The following is a 20941-nucleotide window of genomic DNA, read 5'->3' as shown; positions in this document are numbered from 1 at the left end:
ATTAATAATTCTAGGAAACGTGGAGATGTAGTCCAGTCGATACGCTTCGAAGTGCGTCAACTGAATATATGAGTCAAGTTAACTGCAATACTCGTTTTTTATTACTACTTTTTGAACCGCAAGAAAATAGCAATTCATTCTGAGATTATCCTCAATCCAATGCTTTTTTTATTACCGAAGAGACAAAATTATTCAGTATCACGCAATGTAAAGAAAATAGTTCGACGAAGACCTTCTTTGTGCAAAAAGGTGAGAGCTCCAAGACAGATCTCAATCGACATTTTGCTATTTCCCTTCGAATATTTTTCTGGAATATTTTTCGGACGTAATTTTTGAAACGAGAAAAACTGTCTGAAAAATTTCATCAAAGGTTAGTTTATAAGAAATCCTGCAGAATAATACTATGGAGAGTTCGGACATTTTTATACAGTGTTCCAAAAATCTCGATCAAAATTTTAACACTTCGTTGCTCGCGCAAAATTTACGAACGCCGTTGGTTGCGCCGTAAGCGCCGCATCGCACCAGCATAAATTGACATAATGATGAAAAAACTTTTGATGTTCAACTACTCACAATAATAATTTTATGCCATAAGTACCGAGAACCCCGCGTTCCAACCGAACAAAGTGAAATTAAAATTCGCGGTTTGTCTGTCCTCGGGACGTAATATACTATTTTTTATATATATGTACATATTATTCTATAGCATCCTATAGCATTTTATCATATGTGAGCTAGAATGTTTTATTTTATTCCAACTGACGAACACGCAGTATTGGACATGTGTCCGGACATTGGGCATGTGTGGACGTAATATACTATTTTTTATGATATGTATGTACCGATGGATTTCGAGTCTCAATTTTGTGTGTTACTTTCTATAGAAAACCCTATCGTGAATTCTATAGGAAATCCTATAGGAAATGTTCGAATTCTCCATAGGATTTCCTATAGGATTTTTCATACGCGAGTAACCGAAAATTGCACACTTTTCGAAATAATGTAAAAAATTCATGCCCAAATAGTCTTATAGAAAAAATTCCAAAAGAATATTCATATAGAAAAATCGAAATGAATTGACTTTTTCCTATAAAATATCTCATAGAATCACCGCAAAAAATAAATGGAATTTTCTAGCGAATTCGCATAGTTTTTCTATTTAATTTTTTCATAGGTGAAGTTATTATTCAATAAAGTTAAAAAATTTTGTATTTCCTAAAAAAACTTCTTGAACGAAATTTCTATAAGGGAGTACTTTACGAAAGTTCTGGTCAATCCCATGAAGAATTCGAAGAATATGCCCATCTGAAATATGAATTTCAATAAACGCTCCGCTTGAAAATGTTCCTATAATAACTGTCAAAATTTTTTTATTGGATTATTGTACTGGATCTAGGTCCTAATCTTCTCGTTAGATCTTCGGACATCTTCATACCTTCTAAATTCGGCGATTCGTTGCTCGATCTTAAATTGCGTTGATCTCAAGACTTCAATTTTCATTTTTAAAATCTTCTAGAACCTTTTCTGCAAATGTAAATTTCCTGCAAAGAAAAAATTTCCCCGGAAATAATCTTTTTTTCCCCAAAAATCAATCCAAGCGGAACCAACCCATCGGATTCCACCCCTTCATTCGCAGTTCAGGGGTTCAGAGTGGGGGAGAACTTGCGAAACAACCATTTTTAAATCCCCATGCACCTACCGCTGCGAGTGCAAGCATCACTCGTAAGTCTACCGGAACAGCTGTTTACACAACACTGATAAAATGTTAATATTTGATTCATCTTAGCTGGATTGAATTTTAGTATCGGAACCACACTCGCGTAATGCGTATCTGTTCTCCAATAGTGTTATAAACCGTGATACAGATAAACATCCGGTGAAAAAAGTGATTTGGGGGCGAGAAAATGGCAGATGTGGATGAAGCTCAATTACTCCCCAAGAGCATTAAACTGCCACCAGCTGTCGAGGTCTTTGCAAATTTAAAAAATGCACAGAACTTTGCCATTGACATAGGTAAATAGAAACCCAATTTTTGCTTTTTCGAGGTAAAAAATGGATAATTGCGTGTTGTGGTGAAATATCATGATATTTGAGGTTACATTCTATTGGATTTTGCAATGTTTTGTATTCATTTTTTATTCGTTTTTTGTCTGTTTCACGAGAGTAGTCAAAGTTAATGGGAATGAGTCGGAAACTATGACTTTTGTGCATGCTGCACGAGTATTGACTGAGAGGGAGAGAGAGAAAGAGACGGAGTCAGAAAATATAAAGCGAAGTACACTGAGAGAAAAACGACGAAGTTCTCAAACAAGTCTTGCTTATGCCAAGAAAATATTTTTTTGAAATCTATCTAAAAAGGATTTTTTTGTGCCAAACATGAAGAGAGCACGGACGAAAAAATTTAATAGAAAAACTTATCGAATTCGTTAGAAAATCTATTGAATTTCTATTGAACTGTTCTATTAGTTTGTGGCCGATTCTATTGAAATGTTCAATAGAAAATATTCAGTAGAAAAAATCAATAGAATTCAATTTTTCTATATAACTTATTCTATTGAGACATTTTCTATAGAATTTCCTCGGCTCAAATTTTCCAAGTTTTTTCGTTTGATTTTCTTGACGAGAAGTAAAGAAAAATAGAGGGAAAAAAACTTTGAAAATTTAAGTCGAGCAAATTCTATAGAAAAATCGAATTCTGTTGACTTTTTATATTAAATGTTTTCTATTGAACATGTCAATAGAATAAGCCAAAAACTAATAGAAAGTTTAAAGAAATTCAATAGAATTTTCTAACGACTTCGATACATTTTTCTATTACATTTTTTCGTGCGCTTAATGTCATTTCCAGCACTACTCCTTCGTTATTCGATACTCCCATACGTATTTGCTCCCGAAAAATGTTTGTTTCATGCGAAACAAGGGATAGTCGTTTTCCGTTTCGGCTATCTAATAATCTCAGACAAGAAATGACCCCTAAGAGGCAATGGAACTTACCATCAGAGTAGAAACTAGATTCCAAGTTTATTCGTTGTCAGAGGACTATTCAGCAAAACCCAAATTCTTACACTATAGATATCAAGATTATTGATGATGTAAGAATGTGGGTTTTGCTAAATAGTCATCTGACGACGAAAAAACTTGAATCCAGGAATCCAGTTTCTACTTTGATGGTAAGTTCCATTGCCTCTTTAATGAAACAATAATAATGATAGCAATCTTAGCGATAAAATAGCAATCTTGTAACTTAGCGATAAAATATGTGGGCGTCCACATGAAAAGGGCCCACTTTGACGGTATTGGAGTTATGTATGTTCCGATAATCTTGATCAGATTTCATACATTTTGAGCCCAAAATCAACCCGATAGAATGAAAACTGACGTCAGTATAGACTATCAAAAAAACAATTTAACATTGGTTTAAATGGGAGATGTGGAGAGAAAAACGTGAATATCTCGGAAACTCGATCCGACAAAGTGGGCCCTTTTCACGTGGAGATACACATATTTCTTGATAAATTTTGCTCTATATGAGATATTTTCATCCTGAAAAGGCACCGTCTCGTATGAATTATCTACCTCTTGAGCCAAATATTTCGTTGTTGTTGAAAGCAGAGCAATTATTCATGTTTGCAACTTTCAAATTCTAAACAAACTAATTCTTTTTTGGCAATTTTCAACTAGCGATTTTGTTGGGCCAAACAAGACTTGTTTGAGAACGTGGTTGTTTTTCTCTCAGTGCAGACAAACTCACAGTATCACTAGTTGGCTCCGGACGATTTGATCTCTAATCAAACATAAGTGAACCCATTACCGTTGAAACCGTCTTGTTCTTGATTATTCTTGATTTTCTACAAGACAAGAATCGGAATAGGGGAGGGTGCGGCAATAGAGCACCAGATTTAAATAATGAGTTGAATTGGATCGAATCTACTGTTCCGAATTCATTTGAAGTTCATAAAAACAAACACATTGTCATAACACTGCGTCGTAGGAGTTGTAAGGTCAAGCAAAAACGGGGTAAATGGACACTTCGATTTCTTCCTCAATTTTTTATGTTTCAACAATGTTATTCAATTTCTGAAACTCTAGTCATGACTGCGATTTTCATGATGAGAAAAAAACTCATTTTTGACTTTTGTCGTGCTTGCCCCGCTGTTTCATTAATCATTAATATATTTGAACCTTGATCAATGTAAGTCAGAAATTCTTTTGAAGAATGAAGAATCGGAAGATTGATGGTCATCCCTATTTTGCAGGTCTCTCTTTAACGAAGATCGCCTACTACTCCACAATCAGTTACCGCAAAGTTTTTTACGACGGCGAAGATAGTGATACCCCAGGAGATGGCACCTATAAGCTACAAAAAGGCAGTCGCCTCCACTTCGTCAAGTTCGAGACTCGACACATCGAGAATTGTCTTGACTTCGTAAAAGAACACTTGGTAAACGCTGAGAGATTCCAGGGAAAAAGCATCAAAGTCACCGGTGGCGGAGCTTACAAGTACACCTCATCAATCCAGTCAAAATTAGGCCTTCTCGTCGATAAAGAAGACGAGATAGGCTGTCTCATCAAGGGATGCAACTTCCTCTTGAAAAACATCCCCTGCGAAGCCTTCGAATTTGAGAGACATAGAAATCCAGAGTACAAATTTGAAAAAGCAGGTCCAAACATCTTTCCTTATCTTTTAGTGAACATTGGGAGTGGCGTTAGCATTTTAAAAGTGGAATCTGAACGAGAATACGAGAGGGTTCGTACTAATTTTGTTTTATACGAGACAATAATCTAGTGAAATGGGGAAACAAGAAGCCTACGGTAACATTGACACTGTATTTTCTTGACAAAATGGGCTATTAACAAACAATTCAGAACAATCCTTTATTTTTTGCCATATGTAATATTTTGCATTAAGTTTAAGTTTTCGGACATTTTACAATGATTTTACTATTTAAACTTTGTAGGTCTGAATTTGAATCTCGATATTGAATCGTCAGAAAACAAATTGAAAGTTTACTTTTGGAGCAAGATTGATGAAATAATTAAAAAATTGCAATTTTTGAAAATTACGGTCATTTTCTATAAATATTTTCTAAACCACCATAAAAATCATCTGTTCGGAATGGTAACAAATTTACTGACATTCAGAATTTTGTCAGAAATCGATTTCGTTTCTAAAAAAATAAGGTTTCCGAAAGTTGAAACAATTTCAATTATTTATTTATAAACCCCAAATGTTTAAAAAAACAATAATTCTGGGCAAAAATGTAATTTTAATGACGCTGAATATTCAAATTTTTCTCACGTAATTTGATTAACAAATTTGATGATTGAAAATAGTTGAATCTATAGTATCGTCTGTACCAAACTGTTTGATTATTAATTGACAGCCTAAATAAATCCGTTCCGATGGATCCGATGAATTTGAAAAATTCATCGAACATTTTCTGAATTTGTGCATTGACTAATTCAGCAGCGAAGTGGTAAAACGGTATGAGTCAATTTTCACTATTGACCAGTTTTGAATCAATATCTCGGAATCTAAGAGAGATAAACTTTTCTCATAATCTTTTTTGTGGAGCCGATTGAGTGCTACAACAAGTGTAATTAGGAAAATTTCGCTATCTCCCTTAGATTCGGAAATATTCCTCAAAAACTCAACTGGGAGATGAGTCGACTTAAACCCTTTTACCACTTCGCTACTGAATTAAAAAATTGTCGAGCTGCGAATCTCATCTCCTGAACCACTAGGACTGAATGCATAACTAATTGCGTCATTCTCTCAGTTCTAAAGTTCGCATTTGATGAGATTCAAATAACAGCGAGAAAGAAAAATGTACCTCGCCAACATCTGAAGAATTACGAATGACAGCAAAAGCCGAAAGCAATCTAATGTACATATGCCACAATCTAATGTAATCTAATGTAATCCCACACACTTGATTTTTAATTTAATATACATATACCATGGTCGATAAAAATCCTCGAAAAACTGTTAACTATTAATTTTTAATTCCCCAGGTTGGAGGAACAGCTACTGGAGGAGGGACATTCTGGGGTCTAGGATCCCTCCTCACTAAAGCAAAAGGTTTTGATGAATTGTTGGAGTTAGCAGAGAGAGGAGATCACAGAAATGTTGATATGCTGGTGAAGGATATTTATGGAGGTGATTATTCGTCCCAGGGACTTTCTGGGGACTTGATAGCTTCTTCCTTCGGTAAAGCCATGTCCTGCAACAGTGTCAAAGGCGATAAAAGCTACTCAGACGCTGATGTTGCCCGAAGTCTTCTATTTACAATCAGCAATGACATAGGACAAATCGCGAGTTTATATGCTGCGATTCACAACATGGACAAGGTTTACTTCGGAGGATATTTCCTGAGGAATCATCCGTTATCGATGCACACTATCTCATTTGCTATCAAGTACTGGTCGGGCGGAAAGGTTAAACCATTGTTTCTGAGGCATGAAGGGTATCTAGGAGCTATTGGAGCTTTTTTGTACGGAGCTGAGCAGAGTAATGAGTACAGCTGGCTCGAGAATTACGCTGGTAGCTCTGGGTTCAAGGAATCGATAGCTACGGATATGGGAATTAAGATGGATCAGCTGGAAATTGACAGAGCAGAAAATGCTGTGACTTTCTGCCCGCTTCTGAGGGACCCGGCTTCTTATTGCCCTGATACTACTGATCTTGCCCAGGATAAGGAAGCTAGGTGAGGGTCTTTAGATAATAATTTATATTAAATTTCTTACATTTCTTATATTAATCTTAAATTAATCCTAATTAAGATAAATATAACATGTTATATTAATTTTTTTTTAATATTGATTTTTTTTTATATTAATTTTTTTTTATATATCTGTAATAATAATAAGAATAAGAATGATAATACTAGGGGACGGTGGGGCAAAATGAAACACGGGGCAAAATGAAACAGCAAGAAAATCTTGTGATCTAAGGGAGATAGGAGGATTTTCTTGAGAACCTTTTTTGTAGAGAATTTTACAAGCTACAAAAATAAAAGCAGGTCCAAACCTGCTTTTGTAGCTTGTAAAATTCTCTACAAAAAAGGTCCTCTTCAAAAATGTCCTATCTCCTTTAGATGACGAGATTTTCCCACTGTTTCATTTTGCCCCATGCTCCCCTAATAAAATGTAATAATTATAAAACTGGAAAATCAATTATTTGAAATAATAATAATTCTTTTCAGTAAAATATAATGATAGTTTTTTTAATCTATTAAATTAATCCTAATTAAGATAAATATAAGATGTTATATTAATCTTACTTAGGATTAATTTAAGATTAATATAACATATTATATTTATCCTTCTTTATTTTTTATATAGAATATTAAAAGAAGCATCACGTTTTGAGACGAATCGGTTTATATTAATGACTTATTTCGCTCTAGGGATTATTGGTTGCAGTGTTTCGAAGAATCAATCGACAAATTCATTGCAAGGGCCATTTATAGTCAACCCCAAAGTCCTACTGCCAAAGATCGTGCCAGCAAACTGAAGGAGAAGTACATCAACAGACTCCATTACCTTCATCTACAGCCTTTGTACGGTTATTAAATCATTAGCACATACTAGCAAATGAGTTTGAGTTTTTATGAAATCAATTCTTTACTGAAAAATTTTTTCAATTGAATTTTTTCAGTGCTTATGGAGCGTTAACGGTGAGGACTCTTCTCGATACAATAGAGCATTGTATGAAAGAATTTGATTTTCCAGATCCCTATCTTCAGGTAATAATTAATTATTTCCTCTTTATAGAAATATGAAAAAGAGACTCATTAGTTTTTCATATTTTCAGCAAAAGAAAAAGGAAAACGAAGAGGCTCTGACGTATTTGAAAGCCCGTCTCGACGTTCTGGATGAGTTGGAGGGCGAAGAAAAACTTAAAGCACTGATCCTAGGTGTTCTTTCTGGAAATATGTTTGACTGGGGAGCTAAAGAGGTCGCAGACCTCATGGAATCTTCCACTTTTGGCTTCGAAGATGCTCAGAATAAAATTCCGAGTACGAAAATTAACTCGTTTTCTCAAATTTAACCTGTTTTCAATCTGAAATTTGATGTGTGATGGGTAGACCTTTCACGTTTGGTCAAATATGAAATAGTAATAATGTGATGAATAATGATTTATCATGATTCTTTAGGTCGACCATGGCTCCAAGATGATTTGGACGAGTGGATCTCAAGACTGCAAGACGAACCACCCCACACTTGTGCAGCCATATTCGTGGACAACAGTGGCGTTGATATTGTTCTCGGAATTTTGCCCTTCGTTCGAGATTTATTGCAAAGAGGTACCCGAGTCATCCTCTGCGCCAACTCAATGCCTGCTCTTAATGATGTCACGTATCCAGAGTTGTTGGTGATTCTGAAGGAAGCTGGAAAGATCTGTAAGGATATCAAATATGCTTTGAAGGAGAACAGACTGATGGCCATGGAAACTGCACAAGCTGGCCCCTGTTTGGACCTCAGGTAATTATAAATACATGTTGGAACACAGAATTGTTGAGGATCCATTAATCAATACCATCAATTCCCATCATGTCGTGTCAGCCAATCAGTTTTTCTAATTATTTACTCTGCTCCAATTAGTGGATTAATCTTCTATATGCAAATATTCTTTGTATTCTTGGTTGTCGCGAAGTTATTCTAATTCATTAATTCTATCAATTCATCAATAGATTAATTAACCAACTTATTTGGTTATGCTGTTAGAGAAAAAAACATGAAATCTCAGTTTAGTTTAGTCAGTTCAGTAGTAATTTTTTGGAAAGTGACATTGAATTCGATTTAGGGGAAAAAATCATGAAAAATATAATTCCAAGAATATATGTATATTTACTCGAATTTTTTTCTTGTTTTTATTAATTTTCTTCGAATAATTCAACGGAAATTGGCACTTTTCATTCATTTTCTCATGAAATTGTGAATTTTCAATACGGAATCCCTTGAAATTTCACTGGAACTGTCATTTGATAAAAAGTTCAGTCAGAAATTTTTAGCAGTGTATCTCACATTTCTTGCATTGATAAATACGGAAAATTTAAATAATTCGCCTATCCTTTTATGCACCTGTTCCAGTCGATTGAATTTGGACCTCTGCAAAGCAATGATTAAACACAACGTGGACTTGGTAGTAATCGAGGGAATGGGTCGTACTCTTCACACAAATCTCCATGCAAAATTGAAGTGCGAGTGCTTGAAACTGGCGGTAGTAAAAAATCGTTGGCTAGCAACAAGACTAGGTGGTGATATGTACGCTGTGATATGTAAATACGAGCGGCCGTCATCAAAAACTACTCTAAGACTATCAAACGACCAAACCTGCACAGAAACCTGCAGACCTCATGAGACAACTTGATTCTAAAAAACAAAGTATCACAGCTGAGTAAAATATCAATCATGTATTGGTAAGGTCAGAACGTAATAACAGGAACTCATCTTCTTGAGTCAATTAGGACATTATCCAGAGTTATTAATTTCAGAAAACATTGGGGAGAAAATTTATCTGTCTAGTTCTTTAACTAGGGGAAAGTGGGGCACAATGAAAGAGTCGAAAAACGACTGTTTGACGCAATTCAAGCAAAACATTTTTTTTAATTAAATTTTTTTTTTATTAACTTTTGTTTATCAACTTTTTTCTTGGGTGTACTGATAAAAATTATCGAGAAGTTTTGAAGGGAGAAGATTTTGTCAATGGATTAATTGAAAAGAAAATGAAACAGCAAAATCCAAAGTCCAGAACAAGGCCGAGGGGAAGATCCAGAGAGAAAAAGAGGAAAAAGTGATGGTAAATTTCAATCGAATGAAAAAAAAAGTTTAATCGGCCTAATCTAATCGATTGAATTATAATTAATTGAATTATAAGACGAATAGAAAATTTATATTCTCATCAGTACTCCCAATAATAAAAAAAGTTAATAAACAAAAGTTGATGAAGAAAAAATTTTTTTTGCTTGAATTGTGTTGAATAGTCGTCTTTCGGCTGTTTCTGGTAGCCCCACTCTCCTCTACAATATTTTTCCTCCACATTTTCTCCCAAAATCATTTGCTCACAGGACAATTACCTAATTACAAGATACCAGAAAGAAGTAATATCTTAGTTATCACGTTTTACCATTTCAACAGAAAATTTACAATTTCATAAAACAAACTGAATTTGATTAAAAATTTTTGGGATTGCCGGTCGATTCTACAGATTCTAGACTCCACTAACGAAAGAAAGGAAGATTAAAAGTTGATGAAAAATCAATGGATAGAATGTTAATATTTTGAAAAAATATCTAAGGACATGCAGATATTCCGTGTTGCCTTAAATTGACTGGTGATCGCAAGTCTTCCCAGGTCAAAAAGACAAATAAACACCAAAGAAAACTCTGAAAAATAAGTGATACAATTCTTCACATTAATCGCGATTATCTGATAATTTCATTTTTCTCGATCAATAAACCAATCAAAAGACAGATTTAGCCAGAGACAATAATTGTTCTCAAGCTGAAGGACAATTTCCTGTGATAATAATGTTAAATGTACCTACGAATGAAATTAAATTTCAATGTAATGTTAAGACTGTTAAAGAAAACGACTTCATTCGATTCTTTTCTGATGATTTCGGTTATACTTGATGAGTTGTGCATGATTTTCCTTTGAATAAAGTTGATCCAATCATAAATTCAAGTAATTCAGTAATTTCTTGGGTTTGTGGATAGGAAAATATATCCTCAATAGTTGATGACGAAATTATTGTGAAAATTATCACACCAATAAGATGATCTGAAAATATTTTTTTTTCTCGTGGCATTTACTACAGAAACAATGAAATTTCAAAATAATTTCATATCCAAAGTTTGTTTTGACATCTCATTGTTGAAAAATCTGCGTTACCAAAAACCAATAACTTTCACGTTATTAGAACATCTGATTGTATTTCCTTCATATCCATCAATTCATGTTCTTCGATTATAGTTTCTAATTCGTCGTCTTTTGAGCTTTCAGGAATCGAGAGACGGTTGTGAATTCTTTTCATATGTTTATTGTAATTTCCTGAGTTCGTAAAGTTCTTCTTGCAATTCAAACAGGTGTAGGGCTTCTCTCCAGTGTGTTGACGTTTGTGGACCTGCAAAATATTTTGAATATTCAATGATGATGAGGATGTATATAATTAAGGGGCAGATGTAAAAATTGATGTTTACTATTAAAACAGGCAAGTATCTGAAGCTTTTTTCACAGACATCACATTTGTAGGGCGTCACTCCGGTGTGAATCCTTGTGTGAGCTGTCAAAGTGCCTTTCGTTCTGAATGATTTCAAACAAATTTCGCATTCATACGGTTTTACTGATGTATGGGAAAGGGAATGTTTATCTGTGGAATACAAAATTTGATTGAATTAATTATTATCGAATGGAACAATTGGGATCAGATTGAGAAAATTGAGGTATTTCTATAAAACCGCATTCTCGACGAAAAAATTTCTCTACTATTGTTTCTGATATATCTTCCAATATCAAAGTGAGTTATGAAGATTTTAATTATTCTCGAGAGAAATCGAATCCGTGTTTTGGAAAAATTTGTTTAAAATACTTACTGAGAAGTCTCTCTGTCCTGAAGCCTCGATCACAAATGTTACACGTGTAATTTTTCTCCTTAGAATGACTATCGAAATGGGTGATCAAAGATCCTTTAGATACAAATGACTTTCCACAGACATCACACATAAAATCTCTTTCTCCATTGTGCATTTTTTCGTGGCACTCGAGGGCTCTTTTCGTTGTAAATCTGATGGTAAAATAACATCAATACTTGAAAGTCAGAATTATTTCGTTCTATATCTTTAGGAACCTTCTTCAAAGGAAATTAATTGAATAAATTCTGAGAATAATTTCTTAAGAATAATTGGAGAGAAATAAAATTGACGGAAATAAGAACCACTACGTATTGATTATAGAAAAGTTTTCCTGAAAACAATGCAAAAATACCCTAAAACTTTCTTCAATGTATCCATTGTTTTCTCAATTTCAGAAACTTCTTTCCTCTATCAGGAAAGTCTCAAGAGACCTTTGTCTGTAGCTAATCCAATTTACTAGAGAGGACTCTCTATACTTTTCTGAGAACCTCTTCCTCGAGAAGTAGTCAGCAAGTTTATCCAGAAGTTTGACATTTCCCTGAAGTTCAAAAACTTACTGTAGCCTAGCCAAATTACTAGAGAGGAGGTCTCTACACTTTTCTGAAAACCTTTTCCTCGAAAGGTAGTCAGCAAGTTTATCCAGAAGTTTGACATTTCACTGAAGTTCAAAAACTTACCTTCTATTACAGGGTTCACAGACGAATTTTGATTTTTTCTCCATTGGCAGGTGGAGTTTAGAATGCACTCCCAGCGCATAGCTCGTTTTAAAGGAGCTTTTACATATTTCACAAGGGTATGGTCTATCATCAGTATGTACAAGCGCATGAGTATTTAGCATCGACTTTTGATTAAACGTTTTTCCACAGAGTTCACATCTGCAATGAAAAATTACAAATTCAAGTTTTACGCTGAGAGAAAAACGACAGAGCTCCGAAACAAGTCTTACTTCTGCCAAAAAAACTATTTTATCATAGTATATTGTGCCCCTAGGGAGTAAAAGTATTTTCTGACTCACATTTCCGTCCCTAGAGGCATAAAATTTATTATTTTACTATATTAGAAAAGAGGAACATTTTTGGCGCAACAATAGATTTAGTAGTTCCGAAAGAATTGTATTCTCTGTGCAAACAAAAAAGGTCATTTGTAGCACTACTTCTTGATTATTCGATACTTCTATCCGTATTTTGCTGCCGAAAAATGTTCGTTTTATGCGGAACAAGGAATAGTAGTTTTTCATTTCGGCTATTCAATAATCACAGACAAAAAATGAATTCTTAAATGAAATAATAATGTTATGATAGCAATCTTGTAACTTAGGGACAAAATATGTCTTGATAAATTTTCCTCCATATGAGTTATTTTCATCCTGGAAAGACAGTGTCTCGTGTGAATTATCCGCCTTTTGAGTCAAATCAGTAGTGAAGTGGTCAATTGGTTCAAACCGACTCAACTTCCAGTTGAGTTTTTGTTGAATAACTCGGAATTTAAGAAAGATAGCAAAATTTTTGTAAAATCTTTTTCGATAGTCTTGACTTTTCTTTATAAAAAAGATTTTTAGGAAAATTTTGCTAACTCTTTTAGAATTTGAGATATTCAGCCAGAACTGGCGCTAGAAGGGAATTGACTTGAACCGTTTGACTACTTCACTACTGAAATATTAAATAAGGTATTAAAGAGGGGAATTTATATAGCGTTCCACATCTTTGTGACGTCATAGAAAATGAGTGGATGGGATTCGAATGAGGTAGGAGGGGAACCGGGGTTATTCTCAATATAAATAACCAGAGAATTTTTACTGAGAAAAATGGACAGTTAGTTTCGTTGTTGTCGAAAGCCGAGCAATTATTCATATCTGAAATTATCAAATTCGAATCAAACAATTCTATAGCGAAGTGGTAAACTAAGATAAGTGTAAAACTGAAACTTTTTCAGGTGAGTTGATAAATTTCCCCACCTTTGAGAGAACTTTCGATTCAAGCAATAAAAAATTTTTCAAAAAAATTGAACTTATCCTAGTTTCCCATTTGACTATAAAATTTCTATTTGGCAGTTTTCAACTAGCGATTTTGTTGGCGCAAACGAGACTTGTTCGTTTTTTCTCAGTGTAAAATTTAAAAAAATCAGTCAACAGGTTTGACTCCTTACTGAAATTTTTTAGTACTCTGGTGCAGCATACAATGTTTCGTAAAGCTTCTATATCTATCGTACTGTCTTCCACAGTGGATACATTTGAAAATCGGCAAGTGATTGTGTGAATTTGTGTAGTGCTGACACAAATCCTGAAGTGAGTCAAGGACTCCGGAGCTGCAGAGAACACAAGTCCAGGGGTAGCCTTGAAAAGCTTCTGAGATTCTGGGCTTGGACGGTACATCCTTTTTCCTCTTTCCATCTTTTTTCGATAATTTTGTCCGTGACAGTTCCTCCAATTTCTCTGGGTTCGGCGAGTCTGGATCTTCTTTTATCTGCAGCTCACTTATGGGGTGATAAATGCTCTCCAAGAATACTTGGACCTTCGATGCTCTCTCGAACAAGTCATAGGAGTCGTCTAATCTGGCGCAGCAGCGGTGGCAGATTATTGTTGGTAAAACATCACAAACCGACACCTGAAATTGAATTGGGAAAAAGATTTTGCAACAAATGGCCGCACATTTCAGGCGTGTATTATTTCCTATGGATGCCAGATAATACAAAAAATATTTCAGTAGCAAAGTGGTAAAACGGTTTAAGTCGACTTATCTGCCAGTTGAGTTTTTGAGAAATATTTCCGAATCTAGGGGAGATAGCGAAATTTTTGTAATTACATTTGTTGCAGCTCTCAATCGGCTCTACAAAAAAGGTTGTAACAAAAATTTTGCTTTTCATTCCGAGCTTTTCACTCCTTTAGATTCCGAGATATTCATTGAAAACTGGTCAATAGTCAAAATTGACTTGTACCGTTTTACCACTTCGCTACTGATTTTGTAACTGAAAGACCCTGGTAATGCTCCATGGCAAACTTGACAACGTCGTGGCAATTTTAGGGCGTTACGTCTGGACATCCCATTGCATTTACCATGAGAAAATTAGTAGGGAAGCGGTGAAACAGTTTTAATCGATTGTTTTTCGAAAATAATATTCTCATTTGAATTCCCCTAAAAACGAGCAGGTGACAGCGAAGATATGACAGCGTGCTATATGACAGTGAGCATGTCACTGAATGATGTCTTATTTTTTTTCGCCATCAGTACGTTGATGGCGGGCTTCCGAATGGTCTAAATATTACAAAAGGTCATAGCTTTACAGCACTAATTAGCAGCAATAATTTCAGATGTTTACTGCCACCTCCAGAGGTGGTATAAAAGTTCGAATGTTTCGAATACTTCGTATGAACGGGTGCACATATTTTTGTCCAAATTTCAAGTTCATATCTCGATTTTTACACAAGCTAGAGTGATTACAAAGTTTTTTTTTTATGAATAAACGGAACTACGGGAATATCTCGACAACTTTGTCTAAACGGGTATATATGTTTTAATTGATTTAGATAGAAGGCATCGAAACGAATATTTTGAAAACGAAAAAATTTAAATCGGTCCACTAGTTTTGAAGATATTCGCGGAAAACTATTTGAAAACGAATCGCTTTTTCTCAAAAACTATTGGATCGATCGAGCTGAAATTTTGCACAGAGTTAGTCCTCATTAAGACCTATAATTTGATAAAATTGCAGATTTTTTGAAATTACTTTAACCACTTAATTACTCCATTTTCTAAAAATTGACCGCATTCTACATCATTCCCAATCAAAATTTGAGAATGTGAAAACAGAACGATTACAATGTTTCCATTCGGAAGCAAAAATTGCAAATTTCGGCATAAATCGTTTTACCACTGCATTAATGGAATGCGTAGAAATAAAGTGAAAGTGAGCATAAAAAGACTCTGCTCTATGTATTGAACTCTCGATTGAACTGAAAATGATTTCACTTACTTTTTTGAAAGGGGAACTGCATGACTTTCTTAAACTTTTGTTAAAATAATAGAGAATCACTGTACAAAAGGATAACATATCGGGCTTCGAAAAACGTTAAATTTTTTTAACGTGGATATTATTTAATTGAGTGGAAAGTGAGGTAGATTGGAACGTTTGTGATCAATTTTGATTTTTGACATTTTTGTTTATCATCAGAAACATTAGGATTAAAAAAAAAGGATTTGAAAAATTCCCTCCCACAAAGTTCTTATTATTTTTGGCTGAATTCACTCGCTCCTGAGATAATTGTATAATAATGACACTTCAGAATTTTTTAAAATTATTCATAACTCACAAACAAATTGATCAATTGAGCTCAATTTAGGCTCATCACAAAGGGAAAGAATTGTTCTTTGCATTGAGAAGAAAATTATTAAATTTTATCAACATTTCAACTCCTCATTAACTTTTAAAAAAAGTCAAAAGTGTCCGTTTTACCCAAAACCTCCCCTACTGATATCATTTTGAATGTTTGAACTTACAGGAATCTGTAAACAAGTGGCAGTTTTAATCCCCAATTTTCGTTTTAATCCTTCATCACTGAACATGTTGACATACTCTTTGGCGTTTCTCCCACATAGACGACAGAGTGTTTTCCCTGACATTGTTGTGGAGGTTACATTAAAACCACCGACAATACTTGATCTCAATTGGAGTCTCCAAACCCAAAATTATATAGTTCAATATCAAGGAAATTAGTTATTTTGATTCATTTCACTCTGAAGTGACGAATAATCGAAAGGGTTTCGTATTTTAAAAATCACAACAAATGCACAGATGACAGATCAAAACATTGATGCGACCATGAGATGCGACCAGATAGATACAATCGAAAATATTGTTCGATTCGACTAATCGAACCCCTTTTGAAAAATTGAAATAAAAATATTGCGGAAAGAAAAATCACTGAATTGACTCTCAGTTAATAGACCTGTAATCCTCCAACAAATTTCAATTCTTGAATCGAAAACATTCGAAAACAGATTGCCAGGTTGAGTGGGTGAATCGGGATGCGGGAGGGAGTCGTTTGCACAATGTCACACGCACGAAAAAATTTAATAAAAAAACCTATTGAATTCGTTAGAAAATTCAATTGAATTTCTATTAAACTTTCTATTAGTTTTTGGCTGATTCTATTGACACGTTTAATAGAAAAAATTGAATAGAAAAAGTTAACAGAATTCGATTTTTCTATATAACTTATTCTTTTCATATATTTTCTAGAATTTGCCCGATTCAAATTTTCCAAGTTTTTTTCATTCTATTTTTCTTTTCTTCTCATCAAGAAAATCAAACGAAAAAACTTAGAAAATTTGAGCCGAGGAAATTCTATAGAAAATACCTCAATAGAATAAGTCATATAGAAAAATTGAATTCGATTGACTTTTTCTACTGAATATTTTCTATTGAACATTTCAATAGAATCGGCCAAAAACTAATAGAACAGTTCAATAGAAATTCAATAGAATTTTCTAACGAATTCGATAGGTTTTTCCTATCGTAAAAAATAGAAAGGAAATCGATCTCGATATATCTCGAAAATCTCGTTTCACTGTTACCGTAGGACAGAAACCGAAGCGCCACTGTGTGAGGAGATGAGAAGGCGCGTGCGTAGCAGGCGCAACCGAATCTCTGGTATAAATATAATGAATATTTTCGGTAAAATGACGTTTATCATGAGGATTTTGACATAACGTATCCTCAATATCAACTATAAACTAAAAAAAGTGATAAATGGACATACCAAACCCGAGAGGTAGTTTCCAGTGACCAATGGTAGAGAGTAATCTTATAATGAGTATTTTGAGGTTAAAAATGGGTGTTTACACCGGCTAACGGACTGTGACACCTCTTGTGTGTAAACAAAACTATCTTTACTCAACTACCAAAAGTGGAAGTTCATTCATAAATAAATATAGATATGGCATTCGTATTAGATAATGGCGGGTATACCGCCAAAGCTGGCTTCTCTAATACTTCTCCCATGTAAGTATCACCTTCACTCCACAATAGATCTGTTAATATAATAAGGATGCCCATTCGGAGCACGTCTAAAAAAACTTCGTCAAAAAATTTCGTTAAAAAACCTGGTTCAATTCAACTTGGGAAAGTAAACATTTGTCAAATTGAACTTTCGTCAATAAAACCTTTCGGTTATCTTGTCTTTTGTAAGAATACAGATAAAATCTTTGTTTGTGTTTGGAATTTGCAAGTGTTGTTATCCGTTTTGTTTTTGGTTTCTTGGGAAAGGAACGGGTTGAGGTCACGACGCCCAAATGCGGAATATCGAGTGCACCAACTACTGAAACTCAATTCTCTAGAATACAGTAGTCGCTTGATTCGAGTGGTTGAGCGGACAATCCCCTGGAGAAATAGAATGGGGATTGAGGAGTGATCCAATCGTTAAATTGATCATATAATAAAAATTTTTAATATAGAGTAAAATTCTCGCATACATAGAATTATACTGTTTTCATTCTATTGCAGAAAATGTTATACTCATAAGTTCAATGTTTTTACTCATTTACTATACTGAAAAATTCTTGAATCAAGTACTATTTCTAACGTAATTTGATTATTCATTCGGCGTCCATATGAAATCTCATCATGACTAATATAATTGGTGTAGCTATTTCGAAAATACCTCGATCATTTCGGTCATTCGTGGCTTGAATATGCAATTCAGAATTAGTGATGCGAAGGAAACAATGCACCTAATACTATTTCATACCTCACTTACGCTCTCTTTAAAAGGTGGACAAGTATATTTTACGTGAGAAATTCACAACCCTGAAAATACGATATTAACGGGAAGCAGTAAATTGAATAGTCATATATCTGCCATAGCAAAATGGGTAAATTCAGATGGATCCAAATATGTCGTGGTTAATTTAGATCAGATATCAATATTAAATCCCTGGAATTGAGATTTTCATAGATCACCGTCAATACTGATATCTTTTTTATTGTTTGAAAGAATGCGTCATTCATACATGACGATGGGTTCTCCATTAGCGAATTTCCATTTCAAATCTATGTAGATTTCTTTACCCATGATTCATCAATATTAGTTATCTGTGAATATACTTGATACTATCAAGTTACTTCTGTGGATATGAAAAAAATTGGAATCCATAATAGATTGGACTGGAATAACTGTGGATGAATTTCAATTGAAGGCCCGAGTTGAAGACCCGAGTTTGTAGCAGAGATGTCAGACAAGATATGAATGATTTTTTGAGCTCAAATGAAAGAGCGGGTCGAGAAATGGCGTGCTGAAGCCTCTAAAGATGGGTTTGAACCTGGGGAGACTCCTAGACCCCAATGTTCTATACATACGCCTAGACCCCATTGTCCTCCTAGACAATGTTGTCACAACTCTGCTTTTCAATTGAAAACAGACATCTTTAGAGACATTTGTCATGTTTAGAGGTCCTAGCACGCCATTTCTCGACTCGCTCTTTCATTTGGGCCCAAAAAAACATTCATATCTTGTCTGACAACGCTGTACAAACTCGGGTCTACAACTCGGGCTTTCAATTGAAGGCCCGAGTTGAAGACCCGAGTACGGAGAGAAATCTCAGTACGGAGAGAAATATTCACTTGTAATACCACAAGAGCTTTAAAATTATCGGGTATTTTCCGATAGGCTCGTTGCAAGCAACCGAAGGAGTCAAGTTTTTCAGGTAAAAAAATCACGAGTGCGAAGCACGACTTACCAACTTGTTTTGATCAAGGTTCACTGACCAATTTTTTTTAACGGAAGTTTTTTAGACACGAGCCCCTCCCACTGCGCTTGACGTACGAAAATACTCAATAGAAAACCCGCCGTATATGCTAGAAACTAAATAAAAATTTCCAAGAAGTCTACCATAAATTCCCCAATGCAGGATCATTCCCAATTGCATAATGAAAGCGAAGAGCGAGCGTCGTCGGCCGTTCATCGGTAACCAAATAGAGGACTGTCGGGATGCCTCAGGCCTATTCTACATGCTGCCCTACCACAAAGGTTACCTCGTTAACTGGGACATCCAGAAGACAGTCTGGGACCACATATTCTCCAAAGACTGTCTCTCAGCTTCCCTGAACCACTGTCCAACGATTATAACGGAACCTCTCTTCAACTTCGCCCCGATCCAAGAGGCAATGGTCGAGATATTCTTCGAGGAGTACGAGTGTCCGAGTATCCTGCTGGTTAATGGAACAAGTCTGTCCTATCATCACTACAAGACCCTGCACCCCGAGAGCAAAGCCTGCCTAGTCGTCGACTCTGGCTACAGCTTCACACACATCGTTCCTTACATTAATGGCGTCAAAGTGAAGGAGGGCATAAGGAGGATTGACGTTGGGGGTAAACTGCTCACTAATCATCTCAAAGAAATTATTTCCTATCGTCAGTTGCACGTCATGGACGAGACCTACGTCATCAATCAGGTGAAGGAGGACTCGTGCTTCGTCTCTCAGGATTTCTTCAAGGACATGGAGAGAGCGAAGAACAAATTGGAGAATAATCCGATTGTTAAGGACTACGTTCTCCCGGATTACACATCGTTGAGAAGGGGATTCCTGAAGGATCCAGAGCCACAGAGTGAACATCAGACCCTGAGACTCAATAACGAACGTTTCGCTATTCCTGAGATTCTATTCAATCCGTCCGATGTTGGGATTAGGCAGATGGGAATCCCCGAGGCTATTGTGGACTCTGTCAAGGCCTGCGAGGAGGAGACCTGGCCTCATCTACTAGCTAATATCATTCTCAATGGGGGTAATTGCAAATTCAAGGGCTTTCAGGAGAGGGTTTACAAGGAATTGAGGAGCTTGTCACCTGATGAGTTCAAGATTAACGTCCACTTGGCTGATAATCCTGAGACCTATGTGTGGGAGGGAGGGAAATTGTTCGCGAGTGATCCCTCCTTGAAATCGTTCTTGGCGACGAGGGAGGAGTATGAGGAGGAAGGACCTGCTTTGTGCTGCGAGAAGTTCAGTGGGTGTATTTGAGGTTTGGAGTTTTTTTAAGTCTGTGGTTAACATTTTGAGATACTTGAGTTAGTTTGGAAATTGTGGAAATTTTTTTTATTAAAAAAACTATCAAAATACCATTGCTTTATTAGAAACTGCCTATTTCTTTGGCGTTTAATGCAATTTTTCAACTTCTCGTTAATTGTCTAGTTTTCGAATACTTCCTTCAACCCCTTTTTCAATAAAAAAAAAGCAGGGGTCGAGCCTTTCTGCCAGAAAGCAGGTGACCGCTACTTGATACGTTATTTGTCTTTTTAATTTTTTATTTCTAC

General features: G+C 35.3%; 3 protein-coding genes across 3 annotated transcripts; 2 read left to right on the top strand and 1 right to left on the bottom strand.

Annotated features, from left to right (window-relative positions):
- Positions 1-1700: 1700 nt before the first annotated feature.
- LOC107047874 (pantothenate kinase 4) lies at positions 1701-9859 on the top strand. Its single transcript, XM_015270762.1, has 8 exons — positions 1701-2013; positions 4257-4747; positions 6016-6707; positions 7410-7562; positions 7661-7748; positions 7817-8021; positions 8160-8487; positions 9097-9859. Exons 1-8 carry the CDS (start codon positions 1905-1907, stop codon positions 9374-9376), a joined length of 2346 nt encoding a protein of 781 aa, XP_015126248.1. The 5' UTR covers positions 1701-1904; the 3' UTR covers positions 9377-9859.
- Positions 9860-10790: 931 nt separating this feature from the next.
- On the bottom strand, positions 10791-16672 carry LOC107047875 (zinc finger protein 93). Its single transcript, XM_015270763.2, has 6 exons — positions 16133-16672; positions 13785-14242; positions 12317-12514; positions 11601-11791; positions 11208-11377; positions 10791-11131 (listed from the first exon to the last, which is right to left on the bottom strand). Exons 1-6 carry the CDS (start codon positions 16253-16255, stop codon positions 10916-10918), a joined length of 1356 nt encoding a protein of 451 aa, XP_015126249.1. The 5' UTR covers positions 16256-16672; the 3' UTR covers positions 10791-10915.
- Positions 16673-17249: 577 nt separating this feature from the next.
- Positions 17250-20865, top strand: LOC107047876 (actin-related protein 6). Its single transcript, XM_015270764.2, has 2 exons — positions 17250-17636; positions 19541-20865. Exons 1-2 carry the CDS (start codon positions 17572-17574, stop codon positions 20646-20648), a joined length of 1173 nt encoding a protein of 390 aa, XP_015126250.1. The 5' UTR covers positions 17250-17571; the 3' UTR covers positions 20649-20865.
- The last annotated feature ends 76 nt before the right edge of the window (positions 20866-20941 follow it).

This window comes from Diachasma alloeum, unplaced genomic scaffold, assembly GCF_001412515.2.
Source record: "Diachasma alloeum isolate Michigan unplaced genomic scaffold, Dall2.0 Dall_scaffold_78908, whole genome shotgun sequence".
Classification (NCBI taxonomy): domain Eukaryota; kingdom Metazoa; phylum Arthropoda; class Insecta; order Hymenoptera; family Braconidae; genus Diachasma; species Diachasma alloeum.
The sequence above is the reverse complement of the archived record's forward strand: the minus strand, read 5'-3'. Positions and strand labels throughout refer to the sequence as shown.